A 17,684-nucleotide genomic window follows, 5' to 3' on the forward strand; every position below is an offset into this window, starting at 1 on the left:
GTGAAATACTGTAGGCTACTGCTTATAAACACCAGACAGTTAATGATATATGAAACAGATGTTCTTTACTCATCTCACTTGCACAAAATAAATGCAGTAATATAAAGCATAGAAACGCACAGGTGAAATACACTGAAAATGATATGCATTTAAAAATTTGGTCGGGTTGAAAACTTATCTCTCTGGTAATGGAACTCGGTCGCTGTTGTCTCTTGCTCTCGCTGTCTCCCGCTCTCGCGGTCAGATCACCGGACGTTTTCGCCGGAAGTATTTGCCCACACAATAAAGTACGAACGTCAACGGTCGTCATATTATGCATGGAGCGAATTCACTGCAGTCGGACATTGGAGATTCGCGTTCGAAAATTGTCAAATTGGCCATAACTTTTAATTCGTTGCTGCCAACTGGGGTGGCAGCAGGGGTGGCAAGGCTTTCTTTTAGGGTGGCATTTGCCACCCTATGCCACCCCGGTAGATCCGCCCCTGCATGTACGGTACTACAATTTACTAATATAACTTCTCAAGTCATAGATATTTTATATGAAACACAATAAATAGGCCTACGTTAAAATGTTATTTATTAATTATTGATATTAATAATATAAACAGAACTATTGTAACCGGTTGGCCAATTATGTCATTTAAAAAAAATAAAAAAAAATAATGTAATTTTAATGTAATCTGATTAGAAACAAATTTAAGGGAATGCTATTTAAACAATTCGTCATAGAATTTACTCTGCTACACAATAGAATAGAAACTATGTAAGGAATGATCAGGTTTTTTAACAAGACAATTGCTCCTGCCCAAACTTCAAAGACAACCAAGAAGTGTCTTAAGAACAAGTCCATCAGGCTCATCAGGTGTGGTTACTCGTCAGAGTCCAGATTTGAACCCTTTAGTGAATATTTGGTCTCACATTAAACTCAAACAAACTGGGAGACATTTTTCAACTACTCATGTTTGAATCCATTACCATTTAGTTGAACAACACTGACTTCTTCCTGTAAACCTGTCTGCAAGACGGGGAAGGCTATTCCATGCTAAGCTACTTTATCTACAGTATTTGTAAAATTCTTTCTAATTTCCTGACCACTGACCATTAAAATACTTTTTTTTTATATAAAGTAGGCTATAGTTAACCTGCAAACTGTGACATCCCAGTCTCTCTAAGATGTCTGTTAAAGAGCAGATCATCTGGAAAGCACCATGTATACAAACATCTGATAAACATCAGGTAAGTTTTCATAAACATCTTTTGAATGTCCATTTAACATCTGACAGTAAATGTCTTAGAGACGTATTGCAGATGAGCAAACACTCGAAAAAATACATCTTGCAGATTAAAACCACACACATCAAATAGACGTCTCCGAGAGATGTACGTGTTCTATCAGGGTGGTGGTCTATTCATATTTTTCCCATTTATATGCTTTTTCGGTAAACTCTGGATTTGATGATACGCAAAGCTGCATGTTAGAAATCTAAAGGCACAATGCCGAATTAATGGTTTCACCAGAGAAATGGAATAAACTGGAATAAACATTGGGTTTCACCCTCGGAGAAGGAGGCTGCTTACTGCAGACCCATGGGTGGAGTGTAAAGTCCAGCTCCCCCTCTATGAATGTAATTTGGGTGTAATGAGTGGAGCTAGAATAAACAAACACACGTGACCCGACCCAAGAACTCTATCCCTCCACCAATTAGATTCACAGAGGTGGAGCTGGACTGGGTCAAGCTCAACCCATGACGTGCAGAGAGGTGGGGCTGGACGTCATTTGGATCTGCAGTACTTGCCCTCGGACGTTCAATCAGCCAATCAGCGCTCAGCTTCACACCAGCGCACTGGAGCTCCGCGCGGTGTCACTGTCATCGTAAACTATTCATCTTCAGATTCTGTACTACCTGACGCGCCCAGCCGCACGATACTCGCCTAAGAAAATGACTTTGAAGGTATAACTGCACTGTTTTCATTTCATTTCACGTTCCTTGCGTTTGTTGCGATGTAACGCGCGTGAATTCAAGCCCTTTGGTTATTCCTTTAAGTCAGCACCTGGTATATAGGTAGGAAGTTAAAGATTACAAACACTGTATTGCTATAATGCTGTATACACAAAAGCTAATGTTATTTTCCTCGTGTTCTCATCTGCAGCGTATTGATGTGCGCTAGCCGCTAGGTAATGTATTACGTCGTTCTTGATGTATTAAAAAGTTGCGCGATGAAGCCTAGACCCACAAACTATTTTTCCTTTTGAAAGTCTTGTAATTTATAGATAATATTTCAAGTGGCGACCGATAGCCTGTATGTTTATATGGGCACAAAGATCATTCATGTTCGAAAGCACAACTGTTAGTTCGTTGTGATTCAAAACAATAGACTGCATAGCTACAGTCTGGGAATAATGCATGATGCATACAGATTAAGATAGTGCTTATGGGTCAGACACTAAGTGTAAGCAGATGCACATTAGAGCTTGATTATATTATTATAGGATTGCAGGGAAAATAATTAAGTCATGATGTCTGTGGCTATAGGCTGAATTTGAGCAATATGCAGAGGATATAAAGAGAGTGAAGACCAGACCTACAGACAAGGAGCTGGGAGATTTGTACGGCCTCTACAAGCAAGCTAACTTTGGGGACATTAATTTTGGTATGGCAATTGTTGTACAAATATATTTTGTTATTTTTTATTAAAACGATACTTCTGAGCTTTACAGTTATATCTTATAATTGCAAATGTGTATGATCTGTGTTGTGCAGATAGACCTGGATTTATCGAATTAACAGGGAAAGCCAAATGGGATGCATGGAATTTAAGGAAAGGTAAGTAATATAAGTAATCCTGCTTTTTTCCAGTCAACATTTTCATTATTTTCAAGCAGTAAATGGGATAGTTCAACCAAAAATGAAAATTAGCCCATGATTTACTCACCCTCAAGTCATCCTAGGTGTATATGACATTCTTCTTTCAGACGAATACAATCGAGTTATATTAAACAAATATCCTGCCTCTTCCAAGTTTTATAATGGCAGAAAATTGCCGTTTCTGTTTTGAAGTCAATCAAAGTGCATCTATCCATCATAAAAGTGCTTCACATGGCTCCGGGGAGTTAATTAATGCCTTCTGAAGTGAAGCGATGAGTTTGTGTAAGAAAAATATTCATATTTAACACTTTACAAATGAAAATTCTAGCTTCCGGCCAAACGGCAATACGCAGTCTCTACTTACGCCTAAAGCACAACTTACACAATTTATGACGTCGGAAGTAGCGTAGTGCGTCATGGCGTAGCGTAAATATCAGCAGTACGTCACATTACTCGCACAAGTTGCACTTTAGACTTAAGTGGACTCCGTATGTTCGTTTGGCCGGAAACTAGTTATTTTACTTTATTAAGTTTTAAATATTGATATTTTTCTTACACAAACGCATGGCTTCACTTCAGAAGGCCTTTATTAACCCCCCGGAGCCGTGTGGATTACTTCTATGATGGATAGATGCACTTTGATGGACTTCAAAACAGAAACGGCTATTCACTGCCATAATAAAGCTTGGAAGAGCCAGGACATTTTTTAATATAACTCCGATTGTATTCGTCTGAAAGAAGAATGTCGTATACACCGAGGATGACTTGAAGGTGAGTAAATCATGGGCTAATTTTCTTTTTTGGGTGAACTATCCCTTTAAGGTTGTTCTGCAATAGACAGAATGTCATACTTTCCACAGTTTGCTCAGTAATCACATACACTCCACTTGTTTGTATATGTAAATTGTATTCAGATTTGTACTGAGCTAAGGTTATATCTGAGACCCTTCAAGTGTTTCTGATGACGGCTTGATTCATATAGTCTTCACTCTTTTCTCTAACAGGAATGTCACAAGAAGATGCCATGAATGCCTATATTTCTGTGGCCAAGAAAGTAATTGAAAAGTATGGAATGTGATGGAGAAAATCATCTCCTTAGTTTTACCTAGATATAAAAGTTTAACTATTAAAAAGTTGCAAGATTGAAACAATAAGCTAGTTTTTTGTATTGAATCTGTTTTTCTTGTGTAATATAGATTAACAGATAATTCACCTGTTATCAAAGTGATACCACCTGATAATATCTCATTGCCAATCAGAGTGACCTAAAGATGTAGGCATATAATCTTGAGTCATCTGGCCAAAATAGTCATTGAATAAAGCTGTCAAATCTCATGGTAATGTTGTCCTCTTTATTTTCAATATCCTTACAAAATCTTTTCATGTATTGCTTCAATAGTATTAAGCTGAGTAACTCAGGCTCGAGGACCTGTAGTTGTGCCCTTACACAAAGACCTTCTTTGTCCTCTCAGTGCTCACTGAAGCACAGACATCACAATACCCCATTTGGATCGAATGCATGCCGAATGCAAGGCCAGGCCTTTTGTACTTTATTGCCAAATCGGAAAATAAGCAGGAATGCCAGAAATCTCTTGAGTGAATCGAACAGTAGTGTTTGCAAAAAAACAATACTTTAAGTATCTGTCATTTGAATTACCTAATCCATCCATCAGGAAATAGTTTTTTTTTTTTTTTTTTTCACAAAATATACAATCCCTTATTTATATATCTCAATCAGTGATGTGAAATGACATTTTGTCTGGGTAATTTAAGTTTTTATTACATCAAAAATATGACTAACAATTTTAATATTAAAGTTGGTACCTAAATTCAAAATTATAAGAACAATAGAAAACTATTTTATTTTAAAAACAAAGCATTTTAATTTTACATTTAATTATGAAAATTATTATTTTTTAGGTCAAATTAGTGATATTTGATTTGAATAAATGAATGAATGGCTTGAAAAAAACTTTTTTGAAATAATGACTAATGTGCTCTAATGTGCGTTTATTCGCAGTTATAACGCAATTATATCAACATGTTCGTAGAAAATTTTCAAGAACGTCTGAAAACATTTTTATTTAGCTAAATATGTACACAACCTGTGTATTCATTCCTTCGCCGTGACGTTCCTGCAGAACCTGTATTTTGAAATATGTTCAGGCGGTTGGCCATGTTGGTTGAGTCAATTGTTATTGTTTTTGACTTCACATATAGTAATTAGGGCAAAGGTAACGGGAACGATTCTCGGTCTAGTATTGAATGAACACATCGAGCTTCTTCAAAAAAGTATCAAGACTCTCCGTTTTACCCGTGCAGCTTCACATCCGTTTCTGGATTAATAAAGTATTACTTACTTACTGAGGTAAGTCACTTCGATAATGTTTCCGTTTGCATTATGCGTATTTATCATGACCTACATGTATTTATTCAACTAATATGCCTGATGAAGTGATTTAGTCCTGCATTACTGCATCAAATCCAGAGTGAATCCTGCATTAAAAGCCACTGCGTCAAGTGGACGTCTCTAGTGGGAGTAAACAAACAGATTTTGCAGAAGCATGTTTGTAATATGATATGATTGGGCATGCTGCCAAATTGTGCCGATGAGCCTTTCTGACTATTGATCTGATTTGATTCGCAGTTGTAATAATCAGTCCAGTAATAATGGATAATCAGATGTTCGAGTCCACTGCAGAGCGGACATTTCAGTTTCAGAGCAGCCTCCCTCCTCTACCTGTGCCCGCTCTACAGGACACACTCAACAAATACCTGCATGCAGGTGAGAGCTCGTTCAACACCTGCATTCTCATCTGCTGGATATTAGATGTAATTACATGGGGATAGGAGTGGTATCAAACTATTTCATTTCACTGGTAACATTTATGACCAAATGTACTTTTGAGTTTGAGGGGTCTAAAAGAGTTGTCTTTTAAGGTGCATATACTTGCCTTGATTTCATGACATGTTAACATATATAGTAAATGGAGACATGACCAGAGCTGTTTAAATTCAGTTATGATGACTTATGTTGATGTTAATGTTGTTGTAATGTAAACGATTCAATTTTGTTTTCGCTAATTTAAATAAAGCTAGTATAAAATCAAAAATAAATATTAGATGAAAAGTACTAAAATTAGTAAAACTAAAAGGAAATACAAATTAAAGTTATATAAAAACGTATACCATAAAATTGAAAGACAATTCAAATAATAGTATATAAATAATACTAAAATAACACTGGTTTGTGTCAAAGTTCCGTTTAAAAGGAAACAAAAATTACATATAATTTGTATATAAACTACCATAATGTGTATGTGTAATATTTAAAAGATGTATTATTATGATTATTTTGTCTTATACATGAACAACACATTGTTGGTCAGATGTGTGACCAGAGAAAAAACAGAGAGCCCTGTTTTGAACTAAAATACATTGATTCCCATTATAAAACTTTAGATTTCAAAGTATTGTTTCATGAAATGAAACATTAAATATACATATTTAAAATTAATTAACATAAATAATAAATGGTTAGTTTATGTTATGCACTTTTCTATTGTTTAATCAACTAAATAATTTATACTTTTTTGAAACTTTTTTTTTGTGGTAATTTCCTTTGTAAAAATACATATGTTCACCTAGCTGGGAAAAAGGCAAAAATCCAAAACTAGATATTATTATTATTATTATTTCTCAAGTAAAACCTTTTGCGTCTGAGGAGGAGTTTGGAGCCACAGAGTCCATTGTGAAACGCTTTGAGGAGGGTATCGGACAACAGCTGCACCACAAGCTTCTGCAGAGAGCCAAGAGCAGGCGCAACTGGGTACACACATTTTTTGTATTGAATCACTTAAATAACTAATACATGACGTGTATTTTCATGTGTGTAGCGTATAGATTTATTTTAACCTGGTGTTTTTTCTTCTTCAGCTCGAGGACTGGTGGCTGGACACAGCCTATCTAGAGGTGCGCATCCCCTCTCAGCTGAATGTTAATTTTGGGGGACCTACAGCCTATCTGGAGCACTGCTGGCCTCTATGTGAGGGAACACAGCTGGAGAGGTCCAGCATAAATTTGTGGTTCATCCTCCAGTACTGGGACCTTATCCGCACGTATGTGATCACTTATGTAAACAAAGATCCAGCCGATGTAGAAATTGATTTTCAAAAGTGTCTAATCTGTATGTTTCTGATTGTGAATGGCTTGTTTTTGTCTGGCATCATGTAAGTAATATGGATATTTGTTTGTATTTGCCGATATTGATCAGAGAGAGGCTGGCTGTTCATAAAGCAGGAACGATACCCTTTGATATGGATCAGTTCCGCATGCTCTTCTGCACCTGCAAAGTGCCTGGCATCACTAAAGACACCATCCTTAACTTCTTCAAAACAGGTCAGGCATATGCATGCTTATTTGTATGCATACATGTGTCCATCCATTTGTTACATGATGCTGCATGTGTGATCTCTGCGTGTTGTAGAGAGCGAAGGACCCTGCCCTTCTCACTTGATAGTGATGTGTCGTGGGAGGGTGTTCACATTTGATGCTCTTTGTGATGGCCGTATCCTCACCCCTCCAGAGCTGTTGAGGTATGGAGCCAAGCATCCTATTCGTCATTGATTCAGTGGGTTGTTTTTCTGTGTAATCTGTCTTAATATATGTCTTCAAAAATTGTATACATTTTAATTAGTTAATAAAACAATAGGCAGTATTCTACGATAAATGTACACTACGTCATTGTCACGTGACCACGTGTTAAATTCTGCCAGTTCTGTTCATTTAACATTTTGTAAATTAAAATGGTGAAATTTGCATTTTCAACCGAATTTGCATTTTCAATATAACATTGGACGGTCTGATGAAATAATGATATTAAAAACTAGTATCATGCAGTAGCCTCTGTTTGTCAAATTTTGGCAAATATTGTTATTCCGTTATCAATGACCGTTACTCAGCAAGGATGCATTAAATTAAGACATTTATAACATTTATGTTACAAAAGATTTCTATTTAAAATAAATGCTGTTCTTTTGAACTTTTTGTTCTTAAAAGAATCCTTATAAATATGTATCATGGCTTGCACAAAAATATTAAGCAGTTTTAAATAGATAATGTAAGGCCCCCCCAATCAGTCTAATGCCAGTTTCCGATAAGCGGGTGAAGGTTTCCTGCGTGTTCTGTCTTTTCAGTGTGGCAAAGTAGTTTAATTCCAATTTACTTTTATCTTACTCTATTTTATCGCGACCTCGAATTTAGGTTGGAATGCCAATTGATTATTAGTCATTTATACTTTATATAGACATTTGATTATTCTATTTAACTCTTTACTTTATATTTATTTTACCAGTTCATTAGGAATCTATGTCGCACAGAGAGCCTCGTGGCGACCGTTTAACGTGTGTCCCACAATCACAAACTTGTCAGTTTTGGTCACTAGACAGAGGTAGTTGACTAATACCTAAGATGTTCGCATGCACGCTTACTCTATCTAAGATACTTTATTTAGTCCCCATAGATCTGTATACACTTGAATTAAAGCAACACTATCTTTAGTCAGAGGTCATGACCACTTTTACAGATATTAACCGATCAATATTACTTCTCTGATAGTAGCTTTGGTTTGGTCATGCCATGATCTCCCACATACACTTGCTAGAGTAACATTACATTAAACAGAGGTAAGACTCACCCTATTTAGGTTGGTCGAGCAGCAGTTTGCTGTCCTAAATGGAAATTCCCTTTTTAGCATTACAGTCTAAGTACACTTGAACTAGTGCCAAGTATTAGCCGGAGCTCTAAAATCAGAGTTGGTGTGCCCTATGCTCCACTCAAAACTGGACTTTAGTCCATTACTAAGCGGACGCAGATTTGCAGTAACATCAGCCTTCACTTAATCTACTTGAGAAAATAATTCAAATGTAACAATGTATTATTAGTCAGGTAAATTTATCATGCCAATTAAATAATCCATTCAAAGATAATCAATACTAAACATCAAATGCTCTGGAATGAAGAGTAAAAGATGCATACCTGACATTAGAAAAAATACATAATGCTGAGTTTCTGAGGACATTCAGCATTACGAGCTGATCTGACTACAAATCGCGCCCTGAGCCTCCTGCAACATCTCCTTAAATACCAGACCAAGACAGAAATCTTCTTCAGATTGAGATGTCAGCTAACAATGGGAATTTGCAATAATCAAATCTCCAGAGTTTACACCTTTTGAGGACAGAAAGTCATTTGCTTGAAAGACCTACCCTCCTCTGTAAGCAAGATATCTCTAAAATATTAAAAAACTCTATTGCCTTTGTGGTAGACCTTTGTACCAGTCGCACTGAGACATTTCAAATGATACCAAACATGTATAGTTACTTATTGTAACATTGCATAGACTTTGAGTGAGTTTTAGGTGAGGGAGAGAAGAGGGGGAACAGAGGGTGATGAGCAGACTGTAAGGGTGTGGTGCGTCTCGCATGGTGTTGCTACTTATGCAAGAGAGTGTTCAAATGTTAATTCTCAGGAGAGTCCTTTGTTTCCTCGAGGAGTAGTCGTTTCTCAGTCCAGACTATCTGGCATCCGCCTTGCAATAATAATATGACATTTTTCTTGAGCACCAAATCAGCTTATTAGAATGATTTCAGAAGGATCATGTTACACTGAAGACTAGAAAATTCAGCTTTACCATCACAGGAATAAATTACATTTTAAAATGTATTGTGATATATATAAAAAAAACACAATTGTAATGATATTTCCCGAATTACCTGTTTTTGCAGTATTTTCATTGATCAAATAAATGCAGCCTTGGTGAGCAAAAACATTATACAACCTTACCGTTCCCAAACTATCGTTTAGCCCATCGTATTTTACACAGTAAGCATACTATAAATAAACTGCTGAAATAGTAAAGTAGTGTGCTATGCCACATGTAGGCACCTCACTCACATTAAAGAATGCTGTGATGGAGAGCCAGAGGGGGACGGAGTGAGCGCTCTCACCACTGAGGAAAGGACCCGCTGGGCAAAGGTAAAGCCACCAGAACCAATCACAGTACAGTAGACAAATGAACTACACCTGACATTCTTCAGCAGAGTTCCATTAACAGTTTCTAAATCTCTGCTGAAATCTACAAGTAGATCCCAGGCTTATCATTATTTCCCTTGTCTGTCTCTTCAGGCTCGGGAGTATCTGATCTCCATTGATCCTGTGAATAAGACCATACTAGAAACCATTCAGAGTTCTTTATTTGTGCTGGGACTAGATGATGCCAAGCCCTATGCCACCCCTGAAAACTACACACAGGTTGAGCACAATACATACATAAATGTCACTCAGCTTTTGTATTTGTTCCGGGTATGGAATTATGATTTATCTCTCTCTTTTATGATAGTTGACCCAGCTGGCATTAACTGGTGACCCCACGATCCGCTGGGGTGATAAATCTTACAATCTGATCTGCTTCTCTAATGGGACCTTCGCTTCTAACTGTGATGTAAATACAATCATTGATTATGGCAGCATTTTTATAGTTTATGTATATTTTTACTTACACTATTGTTCAAATGTTTTGGATCAGTAAGATATTTTTTTTGAGAGAAATTAATACTTTTATTTAGCAAGGATGCATTAAATTGAGCAAAAGTGTCAGTAAAGACTTTTACATTGTTACAAAAATATCTATTTCAAATAAATGCTGTTCTTTTGATCAGAGAATACTGACTTGGATATATAAAGCAGCTAATTATATAATAATAATAATAATACATTATTTCTGAAGGATCATGTAACACTGAAGACTGGAGAAATGATGCTGGAAAATCAGCTTTAGCATCACATGAATAAATTACATTTTATTTTAAATTGTAATAATATTTCACTATATTACTGTGTTTTTTATCAAATAAAGGCAGTCTTGGTGAGCATAAGAGACATTCAAAATCATTTAAAAAATCTTGCTGACCCTAAAAAGTGGTGTATTTTGATTAATATGATCAGAAAACACGTACTTTTCTAATATTTTTGTTGTTGGAATAAAGCCTAAATGTTACCAGTAATCACAGTTATCACGTCTATGATATAAATACATAATTTGAATACTAATCACATATTTTTGTCATCATTGTGTTTGTATTTGTTTGTTTAAAGCATGCGCCATATGATGCCATGGTTTTGGTGTCTAATGGATACTACGTAGATCAACAACTGAGGGCCTGTGGTGGAGTATGGAAGGTTGGACCACTTTTAGGTATATTTGTGTATATCCTTTTATGTGCATGACTGTCATGTTGAAGTCATCAAATGACTCCCAGGGTTCAGATGTTGTGCGTGAGATGCCTGTGCCAGAGGAGCTCATTTTCACCGTGGATGAACGGGTGAGGAGAGACATCGCCTTGGCTAAAGAACAGTACAGCAAAAGTGTAAGTAACACACACACACACACGGTACTCTCATTGACTCCTACACACTATTAACCAATCATTGTTATACAATCACATAATGCATTGATGCAAACAAAATATACAGTTTTTAGTAAACATCATGAAACGCTCATCTCAATGTGCCTGTATCAACAGTGTAAAGACCTGCAGGTTGTCAGTTACGCCTTTACCTCCTTTGGAAAAGCAGCCATTAAGAAGAGGAAGCTTCACCCTGACACATTTGTACAGTTGGCTCTTCAGTTAGCATATTACAGGCTACACGGAAAGTAAGTGTGTTAGATTACTACGTGACCGAATAATCGAGACGTTCCAGTCCTTGCTAAGTTTGGCATCTTTCTCTCTGTCACTCTCAGGCCTGGTAGTTGTTATGAGACGGCCACCACACGCCGTTTCTTCCATGGCCGCACAGAAACCATGAGGCCCTGCACTGTGGAGGCCCAGCACTGGTGCAGAACCATGTTGAACCCTACAGCCACTGTGAGTGCCCCGTGTGAAAGAAATACAGAGTTAGTTCAGCCCAAAATGAAAATTCGCCCATCGTTTACTCATCCTCATGTTGTTCCAAACCTGTATGACCCATCTTTTTCCTTACAGTGAAAGTAAAGAGACACTGTAAAAGTATCATACAAATATTTGTGAAAAATAAATAAAATAAAAATATTGTTAAAAAATAAGCTTTTTTTAAGCTTGACAGCCCTCATCATCATTTAATTGAATTGTTTGGAAATGAGCAGCTCATACATTTTGCTAAATTTCTCCTTTTGTGTTTCACAGAGGAAAGAAAGTCATATAGGTTTGGGATAACATATTAGAAATTTTATTTTAGGGGATAACTGTGTATATAGGTTTCCTCTGGTATATTTGCTGTATTTCTTTTTTCATTTACAGAAACTAGGATATAATTCATAGATTAAAAACATAATAATTATAATTAAAATAAAAAACAAGTTTCAGAATTCCAGAAGTTTTAAAACCTGAATATTCTTTAGGGATCCCACTCTTCTCCAATAAATTACGAGTATCCAATAAAACTCTTTCAGTCTTTCATGATGGGTAACACTTTATTTCGATAGTCCACTTTAGACATTCTACTAACTATAAGTAACTTTGCAACTACATGTCAACTGTCATTAGAGTATTAGTAGACTGTCTGCTTAATATCTGGGAACACTTTATTTTGATGCTCCCAACAGATATTCTACTGACTATAAGTGACTGCAAATACGTCAACTTGTTCTACAAACACGAACCCTAACCTAACAGTTTACTACAGTCTACTGAGACTCTAATGAGAGTTAGTTGACATGTCGTAGTAGATTTATGTAAGGTTAGTAGACTGTCTAAAGTGGACCATCGAAATAAAGTTTCACCCCATGATTGAGTGGATATGGATTTTTTTTTTTTTTTTTTGTACTCAAAATTTCTACCCGATTTTTTCCTACATAAATTTTAGTACTTTGCTTAAGTAGAAAAAAAATATTTTTTAAAATTCCAATGTCGTTTTGAGATTTGATTTATTTACATGACTTTTTCAGGTCTAGAAATCATACTTTTAGAACTAAGATACCTCATATATCCAGGTTTTCCAAGACTGTGGGAACCTTGGTCCTTGTGTAAAATATATTTGTTGATGGGGTGAACACATTTTTAGCTTATTTTAAAGTAACACCAGGGAACTTTTGCTCTCGGGGTGGGGTCCCCCTACAGTTGGGAAACAGTATTGTCCTCTAGACCTCTACTACTGTCGTAAACTCTGTCATCCTACATGCACGTGCGATTGTTGACAACCATGATAGCCCTGAACACTGTAGGAGGAGGTCACATGCAGGTGTTCTGCTTGCGTCGCGTGTGAAATGTCTTTATCCCAGGTACAGTGGCATATATTTCAGCATGTCATATGAATATAATTTCATGGGTTTAATTTTTTTTCTAACGACAAATGATCGCGATGATCACGTTCAAAAGCCAGCGTCATTATAGTAGCCTAGTCTATTGGTTACCGTTTTACTGAATCTATATGATACTTCAATGCAATGTTTGAGTGGTTGATAATAACCATATATCGTCAATATTATAATATCAAGCTACCATAAATGAATCTGCAAATTTTACAAATCGATTTGCATTATAGCTTGAGGCAAGACAAATAAACAAATATCACAGATATGTTAGGTATCCTAAAATATGATTTTCTACATCTTATATATTTACTTGCAAGAATGTAGCCCCTACCAAACTTGTGCACGCCGTTAAGACACAGGCTTTCATTTGATTTTTTTTTTTTTTTTTTTTTTGCCAAGTCCGCATCGGTCCCTCCTCCTTCAGCTCACGCCAGCGAGAAAATGCTGGGCCAATGTTGATCCTCGTTCTGCCTTTAACGCGATCACTTTCTCTTTTTGCTTTGCTCCGATAAAACCTTTGCTTTCTTGTTTTTCTGTGCTGCTTCGGCCATGACTATAACATTTGGCTCGCATGTCCGATTTTAAGGAAGTGGGGGTGGAGGTGGAAGTGACGTATATGCCGTAAAGCAGTCGAATTTTGTAGTTCTCTTTGTTCGCCGGTTACTACCCGAAACCCGAAGTTTAAAAGTACGATTAAAAACGCTACAGACCCCGTCAGGCTATGGCAGACGTGTCATTCAACCTATTGTAAGTCGATGTACCATCACAAGAGACTTGGAAATATATTATGAAGGTTGAAAAGTAACCTAGTGCTGCTTTAATACTTGTTTTCTCTTATTTTAAATCATTTACCCCCTTGGAAGTGTGCGGAGACCCCCTAGAGGGCCCCGGCCCCTTGAATGAGGACCACTGAATTCTAGACGTTTAAATCCTTTCAGTTTGTTTTGATGGCTTTTTTGTGGTCTTTTTAATGCAGACTGAAGAGAAAAGACAAGCTTTAAATGCAGCCTTCAGCAAACACAACAAACTGATGGGAGAGGCACAGGATGGAAAAGGTTTGTGGGTGTTAGTGTTATTATATTTACATTGGGTAATAGATAATATATGGCAGGGACACATGTTTGAATGATCTTTGCACCTTTCAGGCTTTGACAGACACCTCCTGGGCTTGTACCTGATTGCTAAAGAGGAGGGTCTTCCTGTGCCTGAACTCTACTCAGATCCACTCTACTCTAAAAGGTCTGGCCCAACACTCTCATTCCAATGGTTCATTTTCAGTGTATTGATTTATTTCTATTGCAGTATAATGTAAAATTCTCTGTTTTACAGTGGAGGAGGGGGGAGTTTTGTGCTGTCTACTAGTCTAGTGGGCTATACTACTGTACTGGGAGCAGTTGCACCCATGGTTCCCCACGGTTATGGGTTTTTCTACCGCATCCGTGATGACAGGTCGGTTCATATCAGTTATTGTAATTTTTTCTATTAAGAAATTGTATTATTCTTTTTATATTTTATAAATGTTGTTGTTGTTTTTTTGTCATATTATAGTTTTAATTAAATTCCATATGCTTCTCATCCTATTGTAGAATTGTTGCATCCTGCACCGCTTGGAAGTCTAGTCCAGAGACAGATGCCGAAACCTTGTTTCAGAACCTCTGCACCTCTTTCCATGACATCATGCATGTCACTACTCTGTCCCAACTGTAAAGTAGAGCATTCTGGGAAGTATAGTCTAACCTCACTTTCTTTAGTTATGCCACTGGACAGGAAGCAAAGCTCTGCAGGGCTGAGATGATCTCATGCTTGACTTTCCCTTTAGACTAATCTAAATGTAAAGGGTTTTCATATGCTTCCTTTTTTCGGTCATATTCAGAATTTATACTGTAGAGACTTGAAAACAAATGTGATCTTTATTCCAGGAAGTTACTAGACATTAAGATGTTGATTTTCAGAAATAACCTGGAATAGTTTTAGTACAGCAGGTGCTTTAAACTCTCACGTGCCTTCAGTTAGTCATCTCTGAATTACTTAAATCAGGAAATCCTCCTCTGAGGTGCTGCATGATTTCTAACTGACCGTTTATGCTACATTAGCAATATTACTTCCTGTTAATTGTCGACCTGTGAAACTGTAGAATGTCACAGGATGCTTATGCAAATCCTTAAAGGGATAGTTCACCCAAAAATGAATATCCTGTCATCATTTACTCACCCTCAAGTTGTTCCCTTTCACCTGTTAAACAGAAAACAATATACCGGTATATTGAAGAATGCTGTTAATCAAATAGCTGACATGTAGCCATAGTTTTTTTTTTTTTTTTTTATACTATGGAAGTCACTGGCTACCGTCAACTGTTTGGTGACAGATGAAAGAAACTCGTACAGGTTTGGAACAACGTGAGGGTAAATTGAAGAGTAAATGATGACAGAATTTTAATGTTTGGGCCCTGCACTGCACTTCCCTTTAAATGGTTAGTTCACCCAAAAATGAAAATTCTGTCAGTAATTACTCACCCTCATGTTGTTCCAACCCTATAAGACTTTCGTTCATCTTCGGAACACAAATTAAGATATTTTTGATTAAATCTGAGAGCTGTCTCACTCCTCCATAGGCTTCTATGTAATTGAAACTTGCCGGCCCACAAAGTTAGTAAAGACAATGTTTAAAATAGTCCAAGTGACTACAGTGGCTCAACCTTAAGTGTATCAAGTGACGAGAATACTTTTTGTGCGCAAAAAATAACGACTTTATTCAACCATTCATTTTCTTCTGTGTGAGCCTCGAGTTAGTTCACGTAGTGTAACTGCGCAGCGCTTCTGGGTTGTACGTCAGAACGTAGGCTCACTATTGGCCGACGCTGGTCATGTGTGTGATGCGTGACACTACGTGAACTCACTCTGAGGCCCACAGAGAAGAAAATAAATAGTTGAATAAAGTCGTTATTTTAGTGGTTTTTTTTTTTTTTGTGCACAAAAAGTATTCTCGTTGTCTTTACTAACTTTGTCTTTACTAACTTTGTGGGCCGGCAAGTTTCAATTACATAGAAGCCTATGGAGGAGTGAGACAGCTCTCAGATTCAATCAAAAATGTGTTTTGAAGATGAACGAAAGTCTTACGGGGTTGGAACAACATGAGGTTGAGTAATTACTGACAGAATTTTCATTTTTGAGTGAACTAACCCTTTAAGTCCACTATATAGAGACTTTAACACAATGCAGTTTGATTTTTAAGCTGATCTTTATTCTCTAGTGACTCATAGGCAATAAACAGCCCTCAAGTGTGGAACTTGATCCTGACCTCGTATTCACCTCTTACATGCACAATAGATATACGGGTTGATTTAATATTTCCTATGCACAATCAATGCAACAGCCCAAATATAATTCCTCTTTACATTTCTTAATTTTAAGATTTTCTTAATTATCATGTGGCTTTTCAAACTTCAAGGCTAATTAGATATAAATGATTTTTTTTCATATTGAAGATATACATGCTGATGTAAAAATGTTTTACCGTTTGTTAAAAATTGTAGATTTGATTAAGAAACATTGAATAAATGTTCCTGAAAGTTGTCATTTCAGTTGGTTCAGATATTACAGGCTTTTTCCTTTCCACCTAAACCTTTTCCACTTGTTATTTTAAATGGCACATTTTGTCATGCATGCATGTAAATTTGAATGTGAATTGCCCACAAGTTTACCAAGAACACAGGTTGGCTTGTCACTCATTGCATACTCAATTACATGCAAAGATATTGCAAACATTACCACTGATTAAGTATTCGCAATGTATGAAAATCTGTATTTGTGTATGAATTTTAGTTGACCAAACTATCTTTATCACTCATGGCCTTAAACATGCCTGGTTGTTTTCAATTCTTACATTCTTGAGACTGACGTCTCTGATATGTGCATTGATTGTAAATATTTTACAGTTTCAATTGTAGTGGTTACAGCTCCCTAATTGCTTGTTTAAGCATAACGTTATTTTGTGTAAATAATTATGATAGTCTTTTAGTCCTCATTTCCTAAGAGTCTCAGTGTGAAAGCACACTGTTTTCTGGCGGGTCATTGACTCCAGCTGTGAACTTTGCTTCATATTTGTATGCAGCAAATTTTCAAACCAGTGTCTTGGTGAAGAATTTAAATTTTATGGAAAGACAAGTGAATTATTAAACCCTAAATTATCAAAATCTAGCTTGGCATATGGAATCCTTTCACTATGGCATTAAACCAGCGGTGAATGTGATTTAAGTTTGTAAACATTTATACAACTTAGCATGACATGATTATTCACTGTAACTGTTTCTAAAAGCATGTTTTGTTCTTATTGTGTGAACAATTCATCCATACATACGTTTCATATTTTAAAATATTTTGACCTTATAATCAAAACGATGTAACTGGATCTTCCAGTGAAGCGACATTTGATGTATTCTCTCGTGATTTATAAAAGATACCGAAGAAACA

At 36.5% G+C, this 17,684-nt stretch overlaps 3 protein-coding genes across 3 annotated transcripts in view; all 3 read left to right on the forward strand.

Moving 5' to 3' along the window:
* The window catches only part of nmt2 (N-myristoyltransferase 2), a 134,265-nt gene that overhangs the window by 9,776 nt on the left and 106,805 nt on the right, over positions 1–17,684 (forward strand). The gene's annotated exons all lie outside the window — the stretch shown is intronic.
* On the forward strand, positions 1,831–4,202 carry acbd7 (acyl-CoA binding domain containing 7). The gene is made up of 4 exons (XM_056233045.1): positions 1,831–1,952; positions 2,535–2,652; positions 2,763–2,825; positions 3,872–4,202. The coding sequence occupies exons 1-4, from the start codon at positions 1,941–1,943 to the stop codon at positions 3,943–3,945; spliced, it is 267 nt and encodes an 88-aa protein (XP_056089020.1). The 5' UTR covers positions 1,831–1,940; the 3' UTR covers positions 3,946–4,202.
* On the forward strand, positions 5,074–15,652 carry crot (carnitine O-octanoyltransferase). The gene is made up of 17 exons (XM_056233037.1): positions 5,074–5,235; positions 5,515–5,652; positions 6,572–6,696; positions 6,804–6,985; positions 7,141–7,265; positions 7,354–7,462; positions 9,809–9,902; positions 10,053–10,178; positions 10,267–10,368; positions 11,022–11,105; positions 11,186–11,293; positions 11,450–11,580; positions 11,668–11,791; positions 14,192–14,270; positions 14,361–14,454; positions 14,545–14,664; positions 14,802–15,652. The coding sequence occupies exons 2-17, from the start codon at positions 5,538–5,540 to the stop codon at positions 14,920–14,922; spliced, it is 1,839 nt and encodes a 612-aa protein (XP_056089012.1). The 5' UTR covers positions 5,074–5,235; positions 5,515–5,537; the 3' UTR covers positions 14,923–15,652.

The sequence above is a fragment of the Rhinichthys klamathensis genome, unplaced genomic scaffold (genome assembly GCF_029890125.1).
Source record: "Rhinichthys klamathensis goyatoka isolate OS25496 unplaced genomic scaffold, OSU_Roscu_1.1 h1tg000359l_1, whole genome shotgun sequence".
Classification (NCBI taxonomy): Eukaryota; Metazoa; Chordata; class Actinopteri; order Cypriniformes; family Leuciscidae; genus Rhinichthys; species Rhinichthys klamathensis.

Excerpts from the sequence above, each read along its gene's own strand:
- acbd7 (XM_056233045.1), top strand. Across the intron at positions 2,653-2,762 it reads CTTTGGGGACATTAATTTTG|ATAGACCTGGATTTATCGAA; the intron begins GTATGGCAATTG and ends TGTGTTGTGCAG. Across the intron at positions 2,826-3,871 it reads TGCATGGAATTTAAGGAAAG|GAATGTCACAAGAAGATGCC; the intron begins GTAAGTAATATA and ends TTTCTCTAACAG.
- crot (XM_056233037.1), top strand. The coding sequence starts at position 5,538 with ATGGATAATCAGATGTTCGAGTCCACTGCAGAGCGGACATTTCAGTTT. Across the intron at positions 5,653-6,571 it reads CAACAAATACCTGCATGCAG|TAAAACCTTTTGCGTCTGAG; the intron begins GTGAGAGCTCGT and ends TTATTTCTCAAG. Across the intron at positions 10,369-11,021 it reads CCTTCGCTTCTAACTGTGAT|CATGCGCCATATGATGCCAT; the intron begins GTAAATACAATC and ends GTTTGTTTAAAG.